This window comes from Monodon monoceros, unplaced genomic scaffold, assembly GCF_005190385.1.
Source record: "Monodon monoceros isolate NGI ecotype Baffin Bay Population unplaced genomic scaffold, NGI_Narwhal_1 Super_Scaffold_12, whole genome shotgun sequence".
NCBI lineage: Eukaryota > Metazoa > Chordata > Mammalia > Artiodactyla > Monodontidae > Monodon > Monodon monoceros.
Genome location: NW_021703768.1, coordinates 161,280,965 through 161,298,196, shown reverse-complemented (window position 1 = coordinate 161,298,196; position 17,232 = coordinate 161,280,965). Strand labels below are relative to the sequence as shown.

Here is a 17,232-nt window from a genome sequence, read left to right as displayed (position 1 = left end):
GTGTGAGCCCTTGTGGGGGAAGCTAGGAAGCCTGGAGGGTATTGTGGGAGGAGCCACGACATTGACGTTCTATTTGTATGTTTGGCTCCGGCCATACCCTCCCATCTCCAGAAGAAGAGGCTGTGCATCAGAGGAAAAACAGCAACAGGAGAACCACAACACAGAGCCAGGAGGCAGTGGGAGGATTTTACTAACTGCACAACACACAACTTTCCCAGGCCCCTGTGGGTGCCAGCATGCCCTTCAGCCATCGGGCCCCAGCAGTGCCCCTTGCTCCTGCACCCACTCGGGGCTCTCGCCGGTAGGGAGGACTGCGCCGACAGTGTCATGGGTGGGAGAGCCGGGGTCAGGGTGGGACTCAGAGCTGGGGTCAGGGCTGGGCACGGGATCCGGGTCGGGGCTGGGACCAGATCTGTGATCAGGGCTGGCCACAAGGTCGGAATTGGCATTGTGCCCAGGCTCAGGGTCAGAAGATTTGACAGAATCAGGGGTGGGGGTAGATCCAGAGCCAGGGATGGGTTTGGGGCTGGGATTGGGGGGGGAGCCCAGCGCAGAGCCAGGGTCAGGGTCAAGGCCAGAGCTGGGGCCGGGGCTGAGGCCCAGGCCTGAACCCAGCACAGAGACAGCATCAGGACCCAGAAGGGAGACCTGCCCCGGCCTCAACATCGAAGCGGGGCTGAGGCCCAAACCGGCGGCGGCCGCAGCAGCTGCAGCGGCCGCGCCCTCATGCACTCGCTTGTGCTTGGTGAGGCTGGAGGCTTGGCCGAAGGCCTTGCCGCAGAGCTGGCAGCGGTAGGGGCGCTCGCCCGAATGCACGTGCAGGTGCTGCAGCAGCGCCGAACTCTGCCCAAAGGCCTTGGAGCAGTGGGGGCAGGCGTAGGGCCGCTCGCCGGTGTGGATGCGCAGGTGATGCTGCAGGTTGGAACTCTGGCCGAAGGCCTTGCCGCAGTGGGGACAGCGGTAGGGGCGCTCGGCCGTGTGTGTGCGCTGGTGCTGCAGCAGCGCGGAGCTCTGGCCGAAGGCCTTGCCGCACTGCGGGCACGGGTACGGCCGCTCACCCGTGTGCGTGCGCAGGTGCTTCAGCAGCGCCGAGCCCTGCCCGAAGCCCTTGGCGCACACCGGGCACTTGTGCGGCCGCGGGCCGCCGTGCGTGCGCAGGTGCTGTGCCAGCAGCGAACCGTGCCCGAAGGCTTTGCCGCACACAGGGCAGTGGTGCGGCTTCTCGCCGCTGTGGCTGCTGCGGTGCTTGAGCAGCGTGGAGCGCCAGCCAAAGGCCTTGCCGCACGCCGCGCACTGGTAGGGCCGCGCGCCCGTGTGGATGCCGCGGTGCTGGGCCAGCGTGGCGCCGTGGCTGAACGACTTGCCGCAGTCGGGGCAGCGGTAAGGCTTCTCGCCGCTGTGGGTGCGGCGGTGCTGGCTCAGACCCGAGCTGCGGCGGAAGGCTCGCCCGCAATCCGGGCAGGAGAAGGGCCGGGGCGGGCTGGCAGGTGCAGGGAGCACCGCGGGGCCGGCGGCCAGGACCTCGGGGGTGGCAGTGAGGTCGGACGAGAGGGGGTCCAGGTCTGGGGTGGCAGCGGGACTGAGGGTGTCGCTGTTAGGGTCGAGAACCAGGGGGACGGGGCCGATGACGTCTGGGTCGTCAAAACTTGAAGACATGGGGTCGAGATCTTGGGGATCCGAGTCACGGATCCCCGAGATGGAGCTCGGAGCTTCCACATCGGGATCCAGATCCTCGGAGACAGGCTCCAGCTCTTCATAGCTGGGGTCCACAGCTTCAGAGACAGTGTTGAGGTCTTCCGGCTCAGGCTCTGGGTTTTCAGAAACTGGGTCCAGCTCTTCACTCTTGGGGTCTAGGTCTTCTGAGTCGGAGTCAAGCTCTTCATAATTGGGCCTCGGGCCTTTGTGGCCTGGGTTCCTGACTAGGACGGAACGCCGCATCCCGGGTGTGGAAGTGCTGGCTGCTTCCGGGGCAGGATCTACGGGGTGAGGGCAGAAGGTGAGTGGAGGTAGGTTCTGGGGAACCGGGGGGTCTCTTTTGGAGCCTGAGCAGGGACGGGAGAGGGGGGCAGACCATGCCCCAGATCCCACTCTGGGGCACACACATGGATCATTCTCTTGTCTTGTACTGCAGGGAGATTTTGCACTCGCCCCTGCCAGGGCAGGGAGAACAGGGACCCTGGTGGGGCATGGGGAAGGGGGGACTCCCTTCTCAGCCCCACACCTGGATAGAATTCGTGGGACCCAGCACTAGAGGTCTCCAGTACCCAGCTCCATGGCTCTGCCCCTCTCTCCATCCTGGGCTCCTCCTCTGGTGGGCAGCTTGGGTCCTGTGGAGGAGAGAAAGTCTAGATACCTATCCCCTTGACCATGGCCCCTTCATGGGGAAGAGGGGCAGGTGTCTGGGTTCTCGTGCTTTCTGCTAAGTACATGGCCTGAATTCCAGTCCCATAGTTGGGCGTGGCATGTTTGGGGGTTCCTAGTGGGGAGGGCGACCCCTGGCTCACCTCCTAGAGAAGAAGCATCCTGACCTCTGAAGCCTCTATCTGGGGGAAAAGTGGGGCGGGGGCAAACAACAACTGATACTCCTCACTGGGGGAGCGCAGAAAGACCCCTGGCTTGCTTCCTGGGGAAGAGACAACGTGAATTCCAAACCTTACAATTCTGGGGTAGGACTGAGTCCAAACACCTGTATTCTATCTTAGATAGAAGATCCTGAATGCAGATTTCTAAAGCTAGAGTGAGTGCGGGGATATAATATGTGGGACCCCTGGAGGAAGCAGGGAGACCCATGGATCCATCAGCCAGGAGGGTAGGGACAGGTGTCGGTGTACCTGTTTGCCCAAGTAGATGGAAGATCCTGAATTCTAACCCTAGCTGGGGTGGGCAAAATAATACCTGGGGCTCCTCTTGGGTTACTGGAGGGACCCTGGGCCAGCTCCTAGGAAGGAGAGATTCCTGAGTGACTGACCCCACGACCGACGTATGGGAATGGGCGTCAGGAACTCTGGTCCCCTCCTGGAAGGAAGATCCTGAATTCTAGCTCCATGGCTAGAGGTAGGGAGGGGGGCAGAGAAACAAGCTGGGATCCCTTCAGGGGAGCAGGAGGAAATCAGGATTACCTGAAGGGGAGGTGATGCCCACCACATGGCTAGGCCTCGGGGAGAAAACAACAAATAGATCTATTCCTGGGAGACAGGGGAGGACCTTTGGCTCTCCTTCTGGGGAGGGGGACCTCCCGAGCCACAACCCCAGAGCTGGGAGTGGGTACGCAAACAGAGAGGGCTGAGTTCCTAGTTCACCTCCTTAAATTCCACGACGGAGGGTCAGGGGACAGTGCCGAGTCCCCTCCTGGATTCCCAGGGGGCAGGGGGACCCTAAGATTCGCTCCTGAATTCCCATCTCTGAGCTGCACGCTGGGAGGAGAAATAACTGGGATCCTTCTCTGAGTTCCTGGGGGGCAGGTGGAACCCTGGATCGCCTCCTGGGGAAGGGGCTTCCAGAACTCTGGACCCCAAGACTGGAGAGTGAGGGGAACAATAACTGGGGTCCTGGGGGAGGGAGGGAACCCCTGGATCCCCCTCTTGAAGATGGGCCTCCTGAACTCCCTACCCCAGGCTGAAGGGTGAGGAGAACAATACCTGGGGCCACTTCTGGGTTCCTGGGGTGGGGGGTCTGGAGCGCCTCCAGGGGAGGCGGGCGTCCTGGACTCCCGCCCCCACCCCAAGTGAGGGGTTCTCCCCCCACCCCCATACCTCCCGATTGACGGCGCCCAGCTCGGGCCAGGCCCTCCCCCGGGGCCGCAGCGGCGGAACCGGCGCGCTAGGCCCGCGGGTCGCGCGGCCCCCTCCCATCGCGCCGGCGTCTCTGCTCTCCCGGGCCGGGGCTGGCGGCGCGCGAGGCGAGGGAAGGGGGTGGACAGAGGTCGCCCAGGGCCGCGCCCCGCGCCGAGGCCCCCTGCCCGCCCGCCCCCCTCACCCCCGCCCCATCGCGGCCGCCGCCCGCCCGACCAGCTCACGGGGACACTCACCCGGCGCCCCTCGCCCCAGCCCGGCCCGCCGCGCCCGCCGGCGCCCCCAGGGCCCGCAGGAAGCCCCCCGCCCGCCAGCCCCGCCGGCGGCCCCCTCGGCCCTGCGGCCCCGCCAAGCGCTCCCAGGGAGCGAGAGGGGCCGGCCGAGGGCCGCAGCGGGAGCTGCTGGGACTTGTAGTTCGCCCGCGTCCGCCTCGGCCGTCGCCATCGCTGCCCCCGCCTCCCCCCGGGCCAGCCTTTGTCCCGGCCCGGCCACCCGGCCGCGCGGCCGCGCCTTTGTCTGCGCCGCGCCCCGCCCGCGCTGTCCCCGCCGCGGCCTCTCCTCTTTTGCGTCTCTCTCAGCCGCTCTCGATCCCTCTCCGCCTCTTCCTCTCTCTGTTCCTTCTCTGTCGCTCTGTCCCTCTATTTCTATGTCTCTCTCCATTTCAATCTCTTTGCCTCTCTTGCCTTCACTTTTTCTGCCTCTGTCCCTCTGTGTCTCTATCCTCTTCTCTCTCCCTGTCTCTGCCTCCTGCCCAGGTCTCTGACTCTCTCTGGTTTCAAGAAACACCGAACATTCTCTCTCTGTCTTGCAGACTGGCCACGCACATCAGCATAGTCAAGACGCTGAGAATTTACAAACTTGTGTATCTTTGCTCAGTCCAGCATTTCCCTCTAAGACTCCTCCTCCAAGGAAAAGAGTTGGGGATACTGAGTGTTTCCTCCTTCTCCTCCCTGGTCACGCACCGCTGTCACTGGTGGACTCCCCGTGCCTGATGCTCCCTCTGAAGCCTAGACCAGATCTGGGAAGCACTCTGGGCAGACTTTACCTCGAGACACAGATCCCTGTGAGGAGGGAGTGAAATACAGCCCCGGCAGCTGGGCCGTGAGATGTTCTTCCCTGAACATAAACAACGATCCCAGAATATAAACAATGATCACACAAGGCCGCTCTGTGACCGCGTCTGAGCCGAGATAGACACAAGGACACTCTGCAACCACAAAAATGAATACACACCCCCTCCTCTCCCCCCAGTAACTAACTCAGATGACCGCCGCTTCTTCCCAATGACGGCCGCATGTCCATCCTCCCACTTCTGAGATAAGAATCACCAAAATACCCAGTCCCAGTGGCCGATCTGCTCCCTGCTTGCTGACAGCACCAGGCTAGAGCTGCTTCTACTCTCCTCTTCTTAAAATTACCCAGCACAAGCCTGAATCCTATAAGATGCCCTCCTGTCCCCCAACTCTTCTGGAGATGCCCCATGGTTCCCTGCTACGGGATCTTCCTTGCTGTGCAAGTTAAAAAAATTTTTTTTGACTACAGGCGTGCTTCTGATGGTCTTTGACGAATTTGGACAACACCTACCCTTGCGTGCAAATCAGGCCTCCAGGAGACTTCACGCTTCCTTCCAGAACCTTCTAGATCTGGGCTGAACTTGTGGCCTGAGACTTGCTTTCCAGCTCTCTGTGGAGAAGCCAGCAGCAGATCTGAGAGACTTGAAACTGCAATTGGATTATGTCGCTTGTTCTTCATCCTACTGGATGATCCCATTACAAATAATACTTGTAATGACAGCTGTCATTTCAGTCTGCCCAGTATGTCTCTCAGCACCTCACTTTCCCTTTGTGGAGCCCCCTCCACTACTCCAGATGGACCCGTGTCTAACCCGTGCCCCCCCAGTACCGTGCGATCTAAACTTACCAACCCAAGGACCCCACCCCCCGGCCACAATGAGGTCTGGGACGAAGTCATGAGGTTGGAGAATCTCTTTCTTCCTTTGGGATCATGAGCTGTTTATTGGCTTCCTTCTGCCTGCACCCACCTTCCTCAGTTGTCTGGAAGAACAGTCTGCAGACTGAAGCCAATCTATACCAGGATGTAGAGGTGAGAGACAGAGAGACAGCTCTAGCTATATTGGTTGAGCTCTTGGACATAGCCGTACCTGAAGCCGGAAGCCCACAGTCTTTCCAGCCAACAAATTTCCTGGGTATTTGAGCTAGTTTAGTGGGTTTCTGTCTCTTGCAGTCATGACAGTCTTGACTAATTTAGACATGATTTCCAGAAAAGGGAAGGAAGGGTATTGAAGGAAATAACTTAAAATGTGAAATTGGCTGAACAAAGGTGAAGGAGAGGGCCAGGGCCACCTTGACATATCTATTCATTATAAAGTGAATAGGCCTTCAAGATTTGTGCAGTGCACAACCTCCCCAGATATATGTGGCAGCCCTGTAGAAGGGCCTTGCTCAGGACACCAGAAATCTGTTATGTTGAAGAAAAATAGCCAATTAAATCATTGCCCGTTTTATCTTCGCACTCTGTGTGTCACCTGAGACTGTGGCTCGAGCGGCTTTGGAGGAAAATATCAGGATGTTGGGATATGTGGGAGCTTTCATGAAGTCTTCGGCAAGGTCTTATGAGATAGACACAAGCTACCTCTCTGTCTTCCTTTTTTTATACATTTATTTATATTTATTTATTTGGCTACACTGGGTCTTTACTGCTGCACATGGGCAGTACTCTGTCACGGTGCATGGGCTTCTCATTGCGGTGGCTTCTCCTGTTGCGGAGCACGAGCTCTAGGTGTGCAGGCTTCAGTAGTTGTGGCTCACGGACTTTAGAGCGCAGGCTCAGTAGTTGTGGCGCACGGGCTTAGTTGCTCCGCGGCATTGTGGGATCTTCCCGGACCAGGGCTCGAACCCGTGTCCCCTGCATTGGCAGGCGGATTCTTAACCACTGCGCCACCAGGGAAGCCTCTATGAGCACCTTTTTAAAGCAGAGTCTAGCACCTGCTCAATTTTGTGAGATTGCTACGGCTGAATTCTCTGCCCCAAGCTGAAAGAGGAAGTTAGTACTGAGATGGGGAGATAAGATTGGGATTATCAGAGATCCGGTGGGCTCTTAATGCCTCAGCCTTTCACGCATTGAACACTGAACACTGCCTGTCTATTAGGCACAATTACCCTCATTGGGAAGAGCATATTGGCTGAGTCTTTCTGCCCTCTAGATTGTAACCTGGGGCAAGATACATGCTGTGGGGCTGGGCAGGCACAGGTCTGTTGCTAGGAGACAGGATCCAGCAAGACTGGGCTCCAGGCTCCAAGATCCTGGTGAAGTTTGGAGAAACAAATCACCCAGGCATCCAATCACAGCATTCCATCCCTCTGGGCACAGTGATTGGTTCACAGCTGGACATGTGACTCAAATGGGCCAGTCAGAGGGTTGTTAAATTCTAACGTGAGGAGTTGAGGGGAAGACCTCCACCCCTTCCTTTGGGGCTTTAATCATTAGGATTTGCTTTTTGTTCTGTATTGTTTTTGCTTTTGTTTTTTGCCACTGCTTGGACTGAGAGGCGGCAAGGGAGAGAGCATGCCTGATGAGGAATTAGCAGGCTTGATGTTAGACCTAATTACAGACTTTCTTGTTTCTAAGTCAATAAAATCCCTTTCTGCTTGAGCAGATACAGCTGGGTTTCTGACACTTGCAACAAAAGTACCCAAGACATTAACAAAATTTAGGCACTGTTTATTGAGCTGCATCCAAGTGCGAGACCCTGTTTTAAGAATGGTATATGCGGGCTCCCCTGTTGGTGCAGTGGTTAAGAATCCGCCTGCCAATGCAGGGGACACGGGTTTGAGCCCTGGTCCAGGAAGATCCCACATGCCGTGGAACAACTAAGCCCTTGCGCCACAACTACTGAGCCTGTGCTCTAGAGCCCGCGAGTCACAACTACTGAAGCCCACGCGCCTAGAGCCCGTGCTCCACAAGAGAAGCCACTGCAATGAGAAGCCTGCACACTGCAATGAAGAGTAGCCCCCGCTCGTTGCAACTAGAGAAAGCCTGCACGCAGCAACGAAGACCCAACGCAGCCAAAATAAAATAAATAAATAAATTCATATATATATAAAAGAATGGTACACGCACATTTTATTTACTCCTTGTAACCACCCCATGAAGGAGGAACTGTTGCCATCCCCATTTTACAGATGAGGAAAGTGAGGGTCAGAGCATGAAATCATTTGCCTAGGGACAGAAAAAGACAAGTCTGCTGCTTAGCAATGATTACCATTGACAAAATGTTTCCCTTTAAAATTTAATCTGTTTTCCCATGTTCAATCCTATTTTACTCATCTTATTTCATAAGTCTTTTTAGTTTTTGTAGTTCATATGAAATGCCTTTTCTGGGGGGTAAATGGGATATATAGGAGGGATAGACATAAATCCATAGAATACATCCAGAATCATCATAATGTAGTGTCTTTCTGTACTGAAGACATCTTGAGTAAAGTTTCTGTTTTTTCCTGGCAACCCATCCTGGGGCTGGTCCGTTCCATTGTTAGAAAATGCTTCAAGTTGTGCTGAAATCTGCTTCCTTGTAACTCCTACCCATTATTTCTCATCTGATGTCTCGGTTGTTTAAACCATTCCTAGAACGAGGCAGGAGTACACATAATCCTGCAACTGGAGCTACATGGAATCAAAGCAAGCTTTCTGAGCTTCCTGGCAGGCAAGGCAAAAAGGGAAAGCTTTTTGTACATGTAGTCTGGTCAACAAGCAGACCGGCTTTACCAGGAGAGCCTAATTTTATCCTAGGAATCATTGTAGGATGGGTTTATTGCAGTGGTTCTCAACCAGGGGCGACTTTTTCCCCCAAGCGACATTTGGCAATGTCTGGAGACAATTTTGGTTGTCACAACTGGGCGGGGGAGAAGGAATGTGCTACTGGCATGTAGCGGGTAGAGTTCAGGGATGATGCCAAGCATCCTACAATGCACAAGACAGCCTCCAACCGCAAAGAATGATCCTATCCAGAATGTCAATAGTGCCGAGATTGAGAAAGCTTGTTTTATCATGAGGTAATTCAGACGAGTGTCATCTACATCATTAGTGGAAGCAAGCAGAAGAGGTGTTCTGCCTCTAGCAGACCCTCTCATGGTCGACATGGATACCATGACTGCAGCCGAAAGGTCCATCTTGTCCCCGTGGGACCCCAAACTGGACTCCTCTCCTTCCTGTGGAAGTGACAAGCTGGTCTCACAGGATTGCTGCCCATGGGGAAAGGTCTCCGGGCCAGGCTTGAGGTTGGCTCTTAGTGGCCCATTGGATTGGGGGCCTTGGTCTTTAAAGGTCTGTCTACAGGGTCAGGGAACCGTGTTCATTCCCTGAAACCAGATTCTCAACAGCCTGCAGAGGCAGGGCCCAGGCACGGCCACCAAGGCCCATCTTATCGTCCCAGGCAGATCTGGCTTCTTGGTGGTGATTCATCAGACCCCAAGACTTTCAAGGTGGGGTGCTGTCCAAGGTACTAGTCCTTGACATACTTGATGTCCTTGACATACTTACCAGCTTCAAGGCTCCACCCCATACTCCTCCTTTCCACCCTTTTCATTCTGTCTCTGGCTGAACACCTACCCCCTTGGGCCTGAACACATGCTGATGACTTTTGTTGATATGCCCCTGGACCCAGCTGTGATCTGGGGGCCAGCTGCCCAGCCAGCTAGTGCACCAACCATTCAGCTTCCAGCATCTGCTCACAATAGGGGGGGACATTGCTGGGCCATTCTCAGCATGTCCACCCTTTCATGCCCCCCTCTGAGCCTCACCCAGTCTCTCAATGATTGAGCTCCATCCTACACCCTCCTTACCTTCATCCTTGGAAAGGAAGCTCTCCCTTCTTGACCCCCAGCCACGCACACTGACCAGTGTGTACATTTCTCATTTACAACAATCTAATGAGAGAGAGCTATTGTTTATCGCCATTTTACAGATGAGCAAATAGAGGCTCAGAGGGGTCAAATGACTCGCCCAAGACTACTTTCCAGGACATGGAGGAGTCAGGATTTGCACTCTGTCCATTCAGCCCCAGGAGCCTACATTCTCAACCTCTCACCACGCTGCCTCCGTTCAACACTGTAACTCCATCCTCCCACACCATTCAGAACTTTTGGCAGCGAGAATTCCCTCGCGGTCCAGTGGTTAAGACTCGGCGCTTTCACTGACATGGACCTGGGTTCAATCCCTGGTTGAGGAAGTAAGATCCCACAAGCCCTGTGGCACAGCCAAAAAAAAAGAATAAAAGAAAGAAAGAAAGAACTTGTGGTATTACCTGAACACCTTACAAGCGTCAGACCACCAAGCTTTTGCACAAACTGAGATGGCCTCCCTGCCCAGAGTGGGATGACACCCAGGGTCTGCGGAAATTCAGGGCTTCTCCATGGAGTCATTCTCTCCCGTACGTTCTCTCACCAACCCCACAGGCACCCTATCCTCTTTCACGGCTGACTGATGGAAAGTGGTGGGATGTTGCCAAAGTGGTGTTTATTGCTGGCTGCGGCATGGGTAGGTAGGGGTCTGGGGGGCCCGAGGGTCCACCTTCCCAGCCCCACAGCCCCACTGGCGAGGGGAGCTCAGGGGCACATGACTCTCCTGGAGGTCGTCCCATCTCAGCACTCCTGGGCCCTGGTACTTGAAAGCAAACTCATCCTTGTTTAGGGTTGAGAAGAAGCGCTGTCTACCCAGCGGGGGCTCCAAGTGGCTATACTTGCACGGTGGAGTCAGGGTGGGGAGCCTGGCAGGGCAGCCTGGAGGATGGCTGGCCCACCCTGGCCACCCTGTAGTTCCTGCACCACCTTGGGAACATCAAAGAGTGGGGAACGGCTCAGCGCAGTTTGGCTGATGATTGGGTCCTGGGGAGGTGGGCAAAAGGGAACCCCAGGTTGGGCTGACCCAGGAGCTGGATGAGAAGCTGGAGAGAAAGCAGGTGGGCCCCTGGAATGACCCCAGGGCTGGGTTAACCGTAGGTGACTCTGAGCTAACCCCTGGCTTGGAGTATAACTGTGGCTGGTGATACGAAGCTGACCCTGACATGACCCTGGGGCTGAGCTAGAGATGACCTGGGACTGGGATGACATTAAGATGACCCTGAGCCTGGGGTGACCCTAGAGTGACCCTGAGCGGACTTGACAGTAACTCTGAGTCTGAGTTGATGCTATAGTTTTCCTGAGATAACTCTACACTGATTTCGGGGGTTACCTGGTTAGAGAGATACCCCTTCCCCCTCCCTCACCCACTGTAGCATCTCCTCAGTCATGGAGGCTGGAGCTGTTCTGTGTGGCTTCAGCATCTTCTGGTTCATGGTTAAAAAATCTGTTTCTGGAGGTTTGCGAGGGGTGGCTGAGCTGAGGGGCTGAGGGAGGAAAGGCAGGGCCCAGGGGGAAGGGACATGGGAGACTAAGGATGGGGTAAGGGTTCAAGGGTGACGCCTGGGCTAGTGCTGAAGTTGTCAGGGGAGGAGGATGGATTATGAGGCAGGGAGGATGGGGCAGCCAGGATAGGGCTGAGGACGCCAGGGGCGGGGCAAGGGTAGACTAGCGAGGGTCGGGGGCTGGGGGGGAGGGGTGGGCCGGAAGAATAGGCTAGCTGGTCATGGGGCGGAGCCAGAGTGTCCCAGAAGAGGAGGGGTAAGAGTCAGGAGAGGGCGGATATGGAGAGGGGCGGGGCCAGACCAGAGGGGCGGAGTCATGCAGCGGTGGGGCCATGACGGGGTGTGTGGGGGGGAGTTGGGAGTCACGATCACGAAGGAGTGGGGTTGTTCAGGGTCAGAGTTGGTAATCTTGGCTCATGGGGTGGGATCTAGCCCTTCAGGAGGCGGAGCCAGACTCGGGCAGGGGGCGGGGTGGGATTGGCCGGGGGCGGGACCACAGCTGTGCCAAGGGCGGGGCTTCCGAGGTGGGTCCCGCGCTCACCGCCTGTGCCCTGGGGCAGGTTGCTCTGCAGCAAGCGGAGGTTGAGCGCTTTCGGCGGCTTCTGCATCCCAGGGGGTAAATAGTCTGTGCCCATGGAGGTCTGGAAGAACTGTCCGAGCAGCGACGGCTCCCCTAGGGTTATGTGACTCTGCAATTTCTCATGAGGCATGTGGCGGCTGGGTGGCTTGGTCGCGGGCAGCGGCTGTAGGACCACATGGCATCTGGGAAGCTCCCGGTGTCAGGGATGTCCCATGGCCAGGACGGAGGGCAGAAGTGGGCGCTGTGAGACCTTGGACGGCTCACACTCTCTCTGGGTCCCACGTGATGGCGCTGGGAGTTGGTACTGTTATCTCAATTTACAGGCAGAGCCACTGAGGTTTGGAGTGGTTAAGCGACTCACCCTACTTCACACAAACAGATCCAGGAGATGCCCGCACGCATGTCAAGCTCCCTCCCACCTCAGGGCCTTTGCACTTGCTATTATTCACTCCGCTTGGGAAGCTCTTTTCCCTGACGAGCCCTGCTGCCTTCTTCCCCTTCCTGCTGACCTGGCCGTGGAAGAAGTGCGTGGAGGTGGTGAGGCTGCCCGGACCAGGGCACCCATTTCCCTCCAGGATGTGCGACTCCGGAGTCTGGTCGTGGTGAAGAAAAAAAGGCTCTGCCAGTGGCAGAGTAGGTCCTGAGCAGCTCTGAGAGGCTGCTGTGGGAGCGAGGGGCAGGGCAGGCAGCAGGCTCTCACCTGGCTCCCGGGTATAGAAGTGTTCACCCTTGGTGGTCCTGTCATGGAAGAGGCCATCTCCAGGTCGAATATTCACACCGTGGATGTGGGCTGAGGCCTGGGCCTTGTCATACCTGCAGATAAGGAGGTGGGAGAAGGAGGACCCATCTGATCTGGGCCCATGCAACTCCCAGGAAAAAGGAGAGAGGGACAGGCTTTCTAATGGCCGAGCTGTGGGGTGCTAATCGTGGGAAGTGCGGCATAATAGTGGGTCTTGCCTGTGGGTGATGGAGAATTCAAAGGCACAGCGTTGGCCCTAGAGCCTTAGGTGACACATCCCACATGTCGTTGAGAGCCGTTTGCCCCATCTTAGTAGTAGGCCATGGTCCCTTTGTACCTGTCTGGGGGCAGAACCTGGGGCCTGTAGGCTTGTTTCTGCTCTGCACACATGGGCCCATAGCCAATCTTGAAGTCTCCCAGTTCTATGCTGGAGGAGGCCTGTGGGAGGACAGGGGTGGGAAGGGCAAGACCACCCAGCGCCCACCTCTGCTCCCCCTGCCGCCAGCAGCACCAGCCCAGCCTCAATTTACCCTCTTACACGTCAAGGCAAGTGGGCCTGGAAGGGCCTGGAACTGTCTCCGGTAGGAGGTGCTGTCATCCTGTCTCCTGTGCTCCCACTCCAAAAATAATAAAAAATAATGAGAACAAGGGCGTTCCTTGGTGGCCTAGTGGTTAGGATTCTGGGCTTTCACTGCTGTGACCCGGGTTCAATCCCTGGTCGGGGAACTGAGATCCCGCAAGCTGCGCGGTGTGGCCAAAAATAATAATAATAATGACAACAAGAATAGCTCTACCAAGTTTTGAGCCCAGTACCTAGGTTAAGTGCTTTGCACCTCACTTGGGGGGCCGATATTATTCCCCCCCCCCCACCTGAAGCCTCCTTGAAACTCGGAGAGGTCAAATAACCTGCCAGAAATAATAGAAATTCAGAACCAGGTGGAGTCAAAGCCAACTGACAATCCGTGAACCCAGCTTGGAGGGTCTCTGACTAGTGATGTCTACCAGAAGGTCCTCTGTATCACAGAACTGGAAAATCATATGAATGACAGCGACCCTTTGTTGAGTGCTCAGTATTTGACAGGCATATTCTGCACTCGGGGCTCTTTCGGCTTCACCAGTAACTATAAAGTGGGGCCCTGTTGTTGCACCCACTTTGCAGGTGAGTGAACTGAGTCTGGGAGAGATCGACTTGCTCAGAGTCACACAACTACTAAGGTCGCAGGGCTGGGGTGATGGTGGGGGACACTTAGCAGATTTGTCTGACCCCAAACCAGCTTTCATGACTTCGGGCCACCGCACAGCACCCTGGAGAGATTCGGGAGACATGCCTATTGTGTGGATGCAGAAACTGAGGCTCAAGGAGCTTCCAGTGTGTCTCAGCCTCTGCACTATTGACATTTGGGGCTGGATAATTCTTTACTGTGGAAAGCTCTCCTGTGCGTGGTAGGATGTTTAGCAGCATCCCTGGCCTCCAGCCGCTCCCTGATGGTACCGCCTTCTCCCCCCACCCCCACGCCCAGTCGTGAAGACCAAAATATGATCCCCAGGCATTGCCAAATGTCCGCTGGGCTGGGCACAGAATCCCCGCTCGCCATGAGAACCATTGTGTTGGGTAAATTGCCTAGGGTGCCTGGGCGCGCGCTCACCGAAGTGGCAGGAGGGCTCGCGGAGCTTCGGGCAAATGTGAAGCGAGAAGAACTCCTGGTGCGCGCTGGGCGGGATGGGCAGCTTGGCTCGGTCGCGGGACGGCACCGAGTCGCGGTCGAAGATGAGGCGCGCGCCGCGGATCTGCTCGCTGGCGCGCTCCGGAAGCGCCGGCCTGCCGCAGTGGGCGCGCGCGGGGGAGAGGCTGGTGCGGGCGCGGGAGTCCGAGTGCTCGTGCAGGTTGCTGGCCTGCATGGCGAGCGTGCGCCCCCGTGCCAGTTCCCGCTCCCGCTCCCTTGACAGCAGCGGTGACGCGGGCGCATACGCGCAGTGCGTCTGCGACAGGAGCTCCTGGCCGGCCCAGCGCGCGTCCTGTTGGAAGAGGGACGCGCGGGGCGGCGGCTGGCACAGCAGCCCACGGGTAACGTTCCGGTAGGCGGGAAAGTCCCGGTGCGACGCGGACTGCTTGGCGTCCACGTGCAGCCGCGGGTCGGGCCCCAGCGCAAAGTGCGAGGCCTTGAGGAATTCCAGCCAGGACATTGGGCACGGCAGGAGGGCTCCCGCGGCCATCGCGGGACGCAGCGCCACCTGTGAGGGCGCGGAGAAGGGACTGAGCAGGTGCCCGCGGGGTCGATGCTGCCTTTTACTCCTTTCTCTGTGCCAGGCACTGGATATCATAAGAAACAGGTGTAGGGGATTCCCTGGTGGCCTAGTGGTTAGGACTCCGGGCTTTCATTGTAGGGCTTGGGTTCAGTCCCCGGTAAGGAAACTGAGATCTCGCAAGCCGGTTGGCACGGCCAAAAGAAGAAAAAAAAAGAAACAGGTGTAGTCCCTCTGCCTGCCCCCAGGGAAAGTAGAGCTATAAGTCATCACTCATATGGCACTTTTAGTGTGCCAGACACGGTTCTAGGCCCCCAGAGGGGGTCCATCATTAACAGACCAAGAGCCTTGCTTTTGTGGAGATGGTAATGGGGCCCAGAGGAGACAAACAATAATGTATAAATGTAATCACATAACTTGCAGAGTCAGTTACAAGCTGATAAGTGCTGTGGGGAAAAAAGTCACACAGGGTAGAAGGATGGGGTTTCGGGTGGAAGGGTTGTAGTTTTAAATAGTCAGGGAAGGCATCACCGAGATGATAGGCAAAGACCTGGAAAGAGGGGCAGCGGGGCATTTGGGTATCTGGGGGTAAGAGCATTCTGGTCAGAAGAAACAGCAGGTGCAAAGGCCCTGAGGCTGGTGCAGAGAAACGGGAAGAGCTGGAGAATTAACCACTGCATTTGACAGTTTGCTGCCACAACCCACTCTCCTCATTCTCTGTCAGTTGTCGAGGCCATGGCTCTCCGCTCCTTCATGTCTGGGAACCCACTTCCGTCTCTCTGCCCAACCCTGGCCACTGTCCCATCTCTGCCACACACCCCCTCACTGGTTTTCCTGCCTATGCAGTTGTCCCAGGTCCTGACTATTCTTTCTGTCCTCAAGCTGTTTGAGGTTGACACACCTTCTACTCATTTCTCTGGGCTTTTAGCTCCGGGCTCCCAGCACCCCACTTAGCCGACTGCGACTTTCTGGTCTTTGCTCAGAGCTGAGGTGTTTCCCTCACTCTCCTCCCTGCACCTTAGAGACCAGACCCTCGGATGCCACCAGCACCCCTGGCTTAGCCTCTTCTCGTGTGGGAGGCCCTCCTGGATCACTTCAGCTCACGGCTATTTGCTCATGTCAATCTCTTTAGAAAACACATATCAAAGGTTTTAACGTGGCAGCCACTTCAGCATGGAGGATTTGACGTCAGAGGCCGCTGACGTCCATTATCCCCATTTCCCCAGGTTTTCCTCCTTGTCTGCTATCTAACACCCTTCTGCACAGGATAGGCCGACTATCACTTCTTTCTAGTGTCTGCAACAATTAACATCTGGTCTCTTGGCGGGTTTAATGTTTATAATACAGTCCTCTGGTCTGTCGTCCCGGTACTTTGAATTTGAGCTCCAGGACTTACGTACTCAGTGGGTTCCTTTTCACTAAATTCAAGCAAAGTGTTGTTTTGTCCACTGGGTCGAGGTCCCATTACCTGCTCCCTAGCCCAGGGCTCTGCTGAGGGCTTTGGCCCAGCCAGGTTGATGCAAATATACATTTTCCCTGCCTGCTGGGAAAAGGAGGACCCAGGAGGGTGTAGATCCTGGATGCTGTCAGGAAGCAAGGGGGAGAGGTAACACCCTAACAGAGAAACAATAATTTGGATCACGACGTCTAAGGAATGAAGTAAGATTAAAGCAGCGATTGGCAAAGACACAGAAGTCATTTAGATTAGCCAGGAAATGTCTGGTTGCTGTTGTGAGTTGGACAATGTTCATGTTTTGTCTGTGTTCAGACACCATGATGGAGTGGGCTTGTTTTGTCTTGTTCAGCCACGGTCACAGGGTGGCCTTGTCCAATGCGGGCGTTCTGTGAAATGCTGTGATCGCCAGGCCAGGCCCTAGCAACCACAAGGCCAGCTGTGAATGCCAGGCCGGTTCCTGTCTCTTTCCCAAAGGTCAAGCTTAGCCCTAACCAGATGGTGGCAGACACTGGGAGGGCGGGGCCCTGCCCACAAGACTCACCACTGTCTCCTTGGTGCCTAGAACAGAGCCTGGTGCACAGCAGGCATCAGAGAAATGCCTTGTGTTTTTACAAGGTCCATGGGGACAGTACAGGCTCAAGAGAAGGGATCCAGTCACTCATGGAGCCGCTCCACAGCCCAAGGGGCCTCCTTCCCTCTGTGGGCCTTGGGCTTGGCTTGGACTTTTTCTGCTTTTTGTGTGTGTGTGTGTATATAGTTTTTAATTTTTTTTGGCTGTACCATGCGACTTGCGGGATCTTAGTTCCTCGACCAGGGATTGAACCCGGGCCCCCTGCAGTGGAAGCGTGGAGTCCTAACCACTGGACCGCCAGGGAAGTCCCTGGATTTTTTCTGCTGATGGAGCAGTGTTCCCAGTTAGGGGGTTGGGGAGCACACAGACACCTGCACCCAAGTCTTAAGCAAGGAGGACTGTGCTCGAATGTGAGGATTAAAGAGTCTCTT

General features: G+C 56.3%; 2 protein-coding genes across 7 annotated transcripts; both read right to left on the bottom strand.

Annotated features, from left to right (window-relative positions):
• Nucleotides 1-170: 170 nt before the first annotated feature.
• ZNF358 (zinc finger protein 358) lies at nucleotides 171-4,062 on the bottom strand. Of its 6 annotated transcripts, none has more exons than XM_029219168.1 (3): nucleotides 4,028-4,062; nucleotides 2,222-2,327; nucleotides 171-1,976 (listed from the first exon to the last, which is right to left on the bottom strand). In XM_029219168.1, the coding sequence occupies exons 2-3, from the start codon at nucleotides 2,292-2,294 to the stop codon at nucleotides 244-246; spliced, it is 1,806 nt and encodes a 601-aa protein (XP_029075001.1). In that variant the 5' UTR covers nucleotides 2,295-2,327; nucleotides 4,028-4,062; the 3' UTR covers nucleotides 171-243. The 6 variants fall into 6 exon arrangements, with proteins under 6 accessions (XP_029075001.1, XP_029074996.1, XP_029075002.1 ...); XM_029219163.1 differs by lacking the exon at nucleotides 4,028-4,062 and adding an exon at nucleotides 3,753-3,768; XM_029219169.1 differs by lacking the exon at nucleotides 4,028-4,062 and adding an exon at nucleotides 3,639-3,654.
• Nucleotides 4,063-10,325: 6,263 nt separating this feature from the next.
• TEX45 (testis expressed 45) lies at nucleotides 10,326-14,744 on the bottom strand. Its single transcript, XM_029216867.1, has 9 exons — nucleotides 14,173-14,744; nucleotides 13,739-13,754; nucleotides 13,061-13,147; nucleotides 12,868-12,968; nucleotides 12,492-12,604; nucleotides 12,301-12,410; nucleotides 11,753-11,954; nucleotides 11,078-11,159; nucleotides 10,326-10,575 (listed from the first exon to the last, which is right to left on the bottom strand). Exons 1-9 carry the CDS (start codon nucleotides 14,742-14,744, stop codon nucleotides 10,326-10,328), a joined length of 1,533 nt encoding a protein of 510 aa, XP_029072700.1.
• Between the last annotated feature and the right edge of the window lie 2,488 nt (nucleotides 14,745-17,232).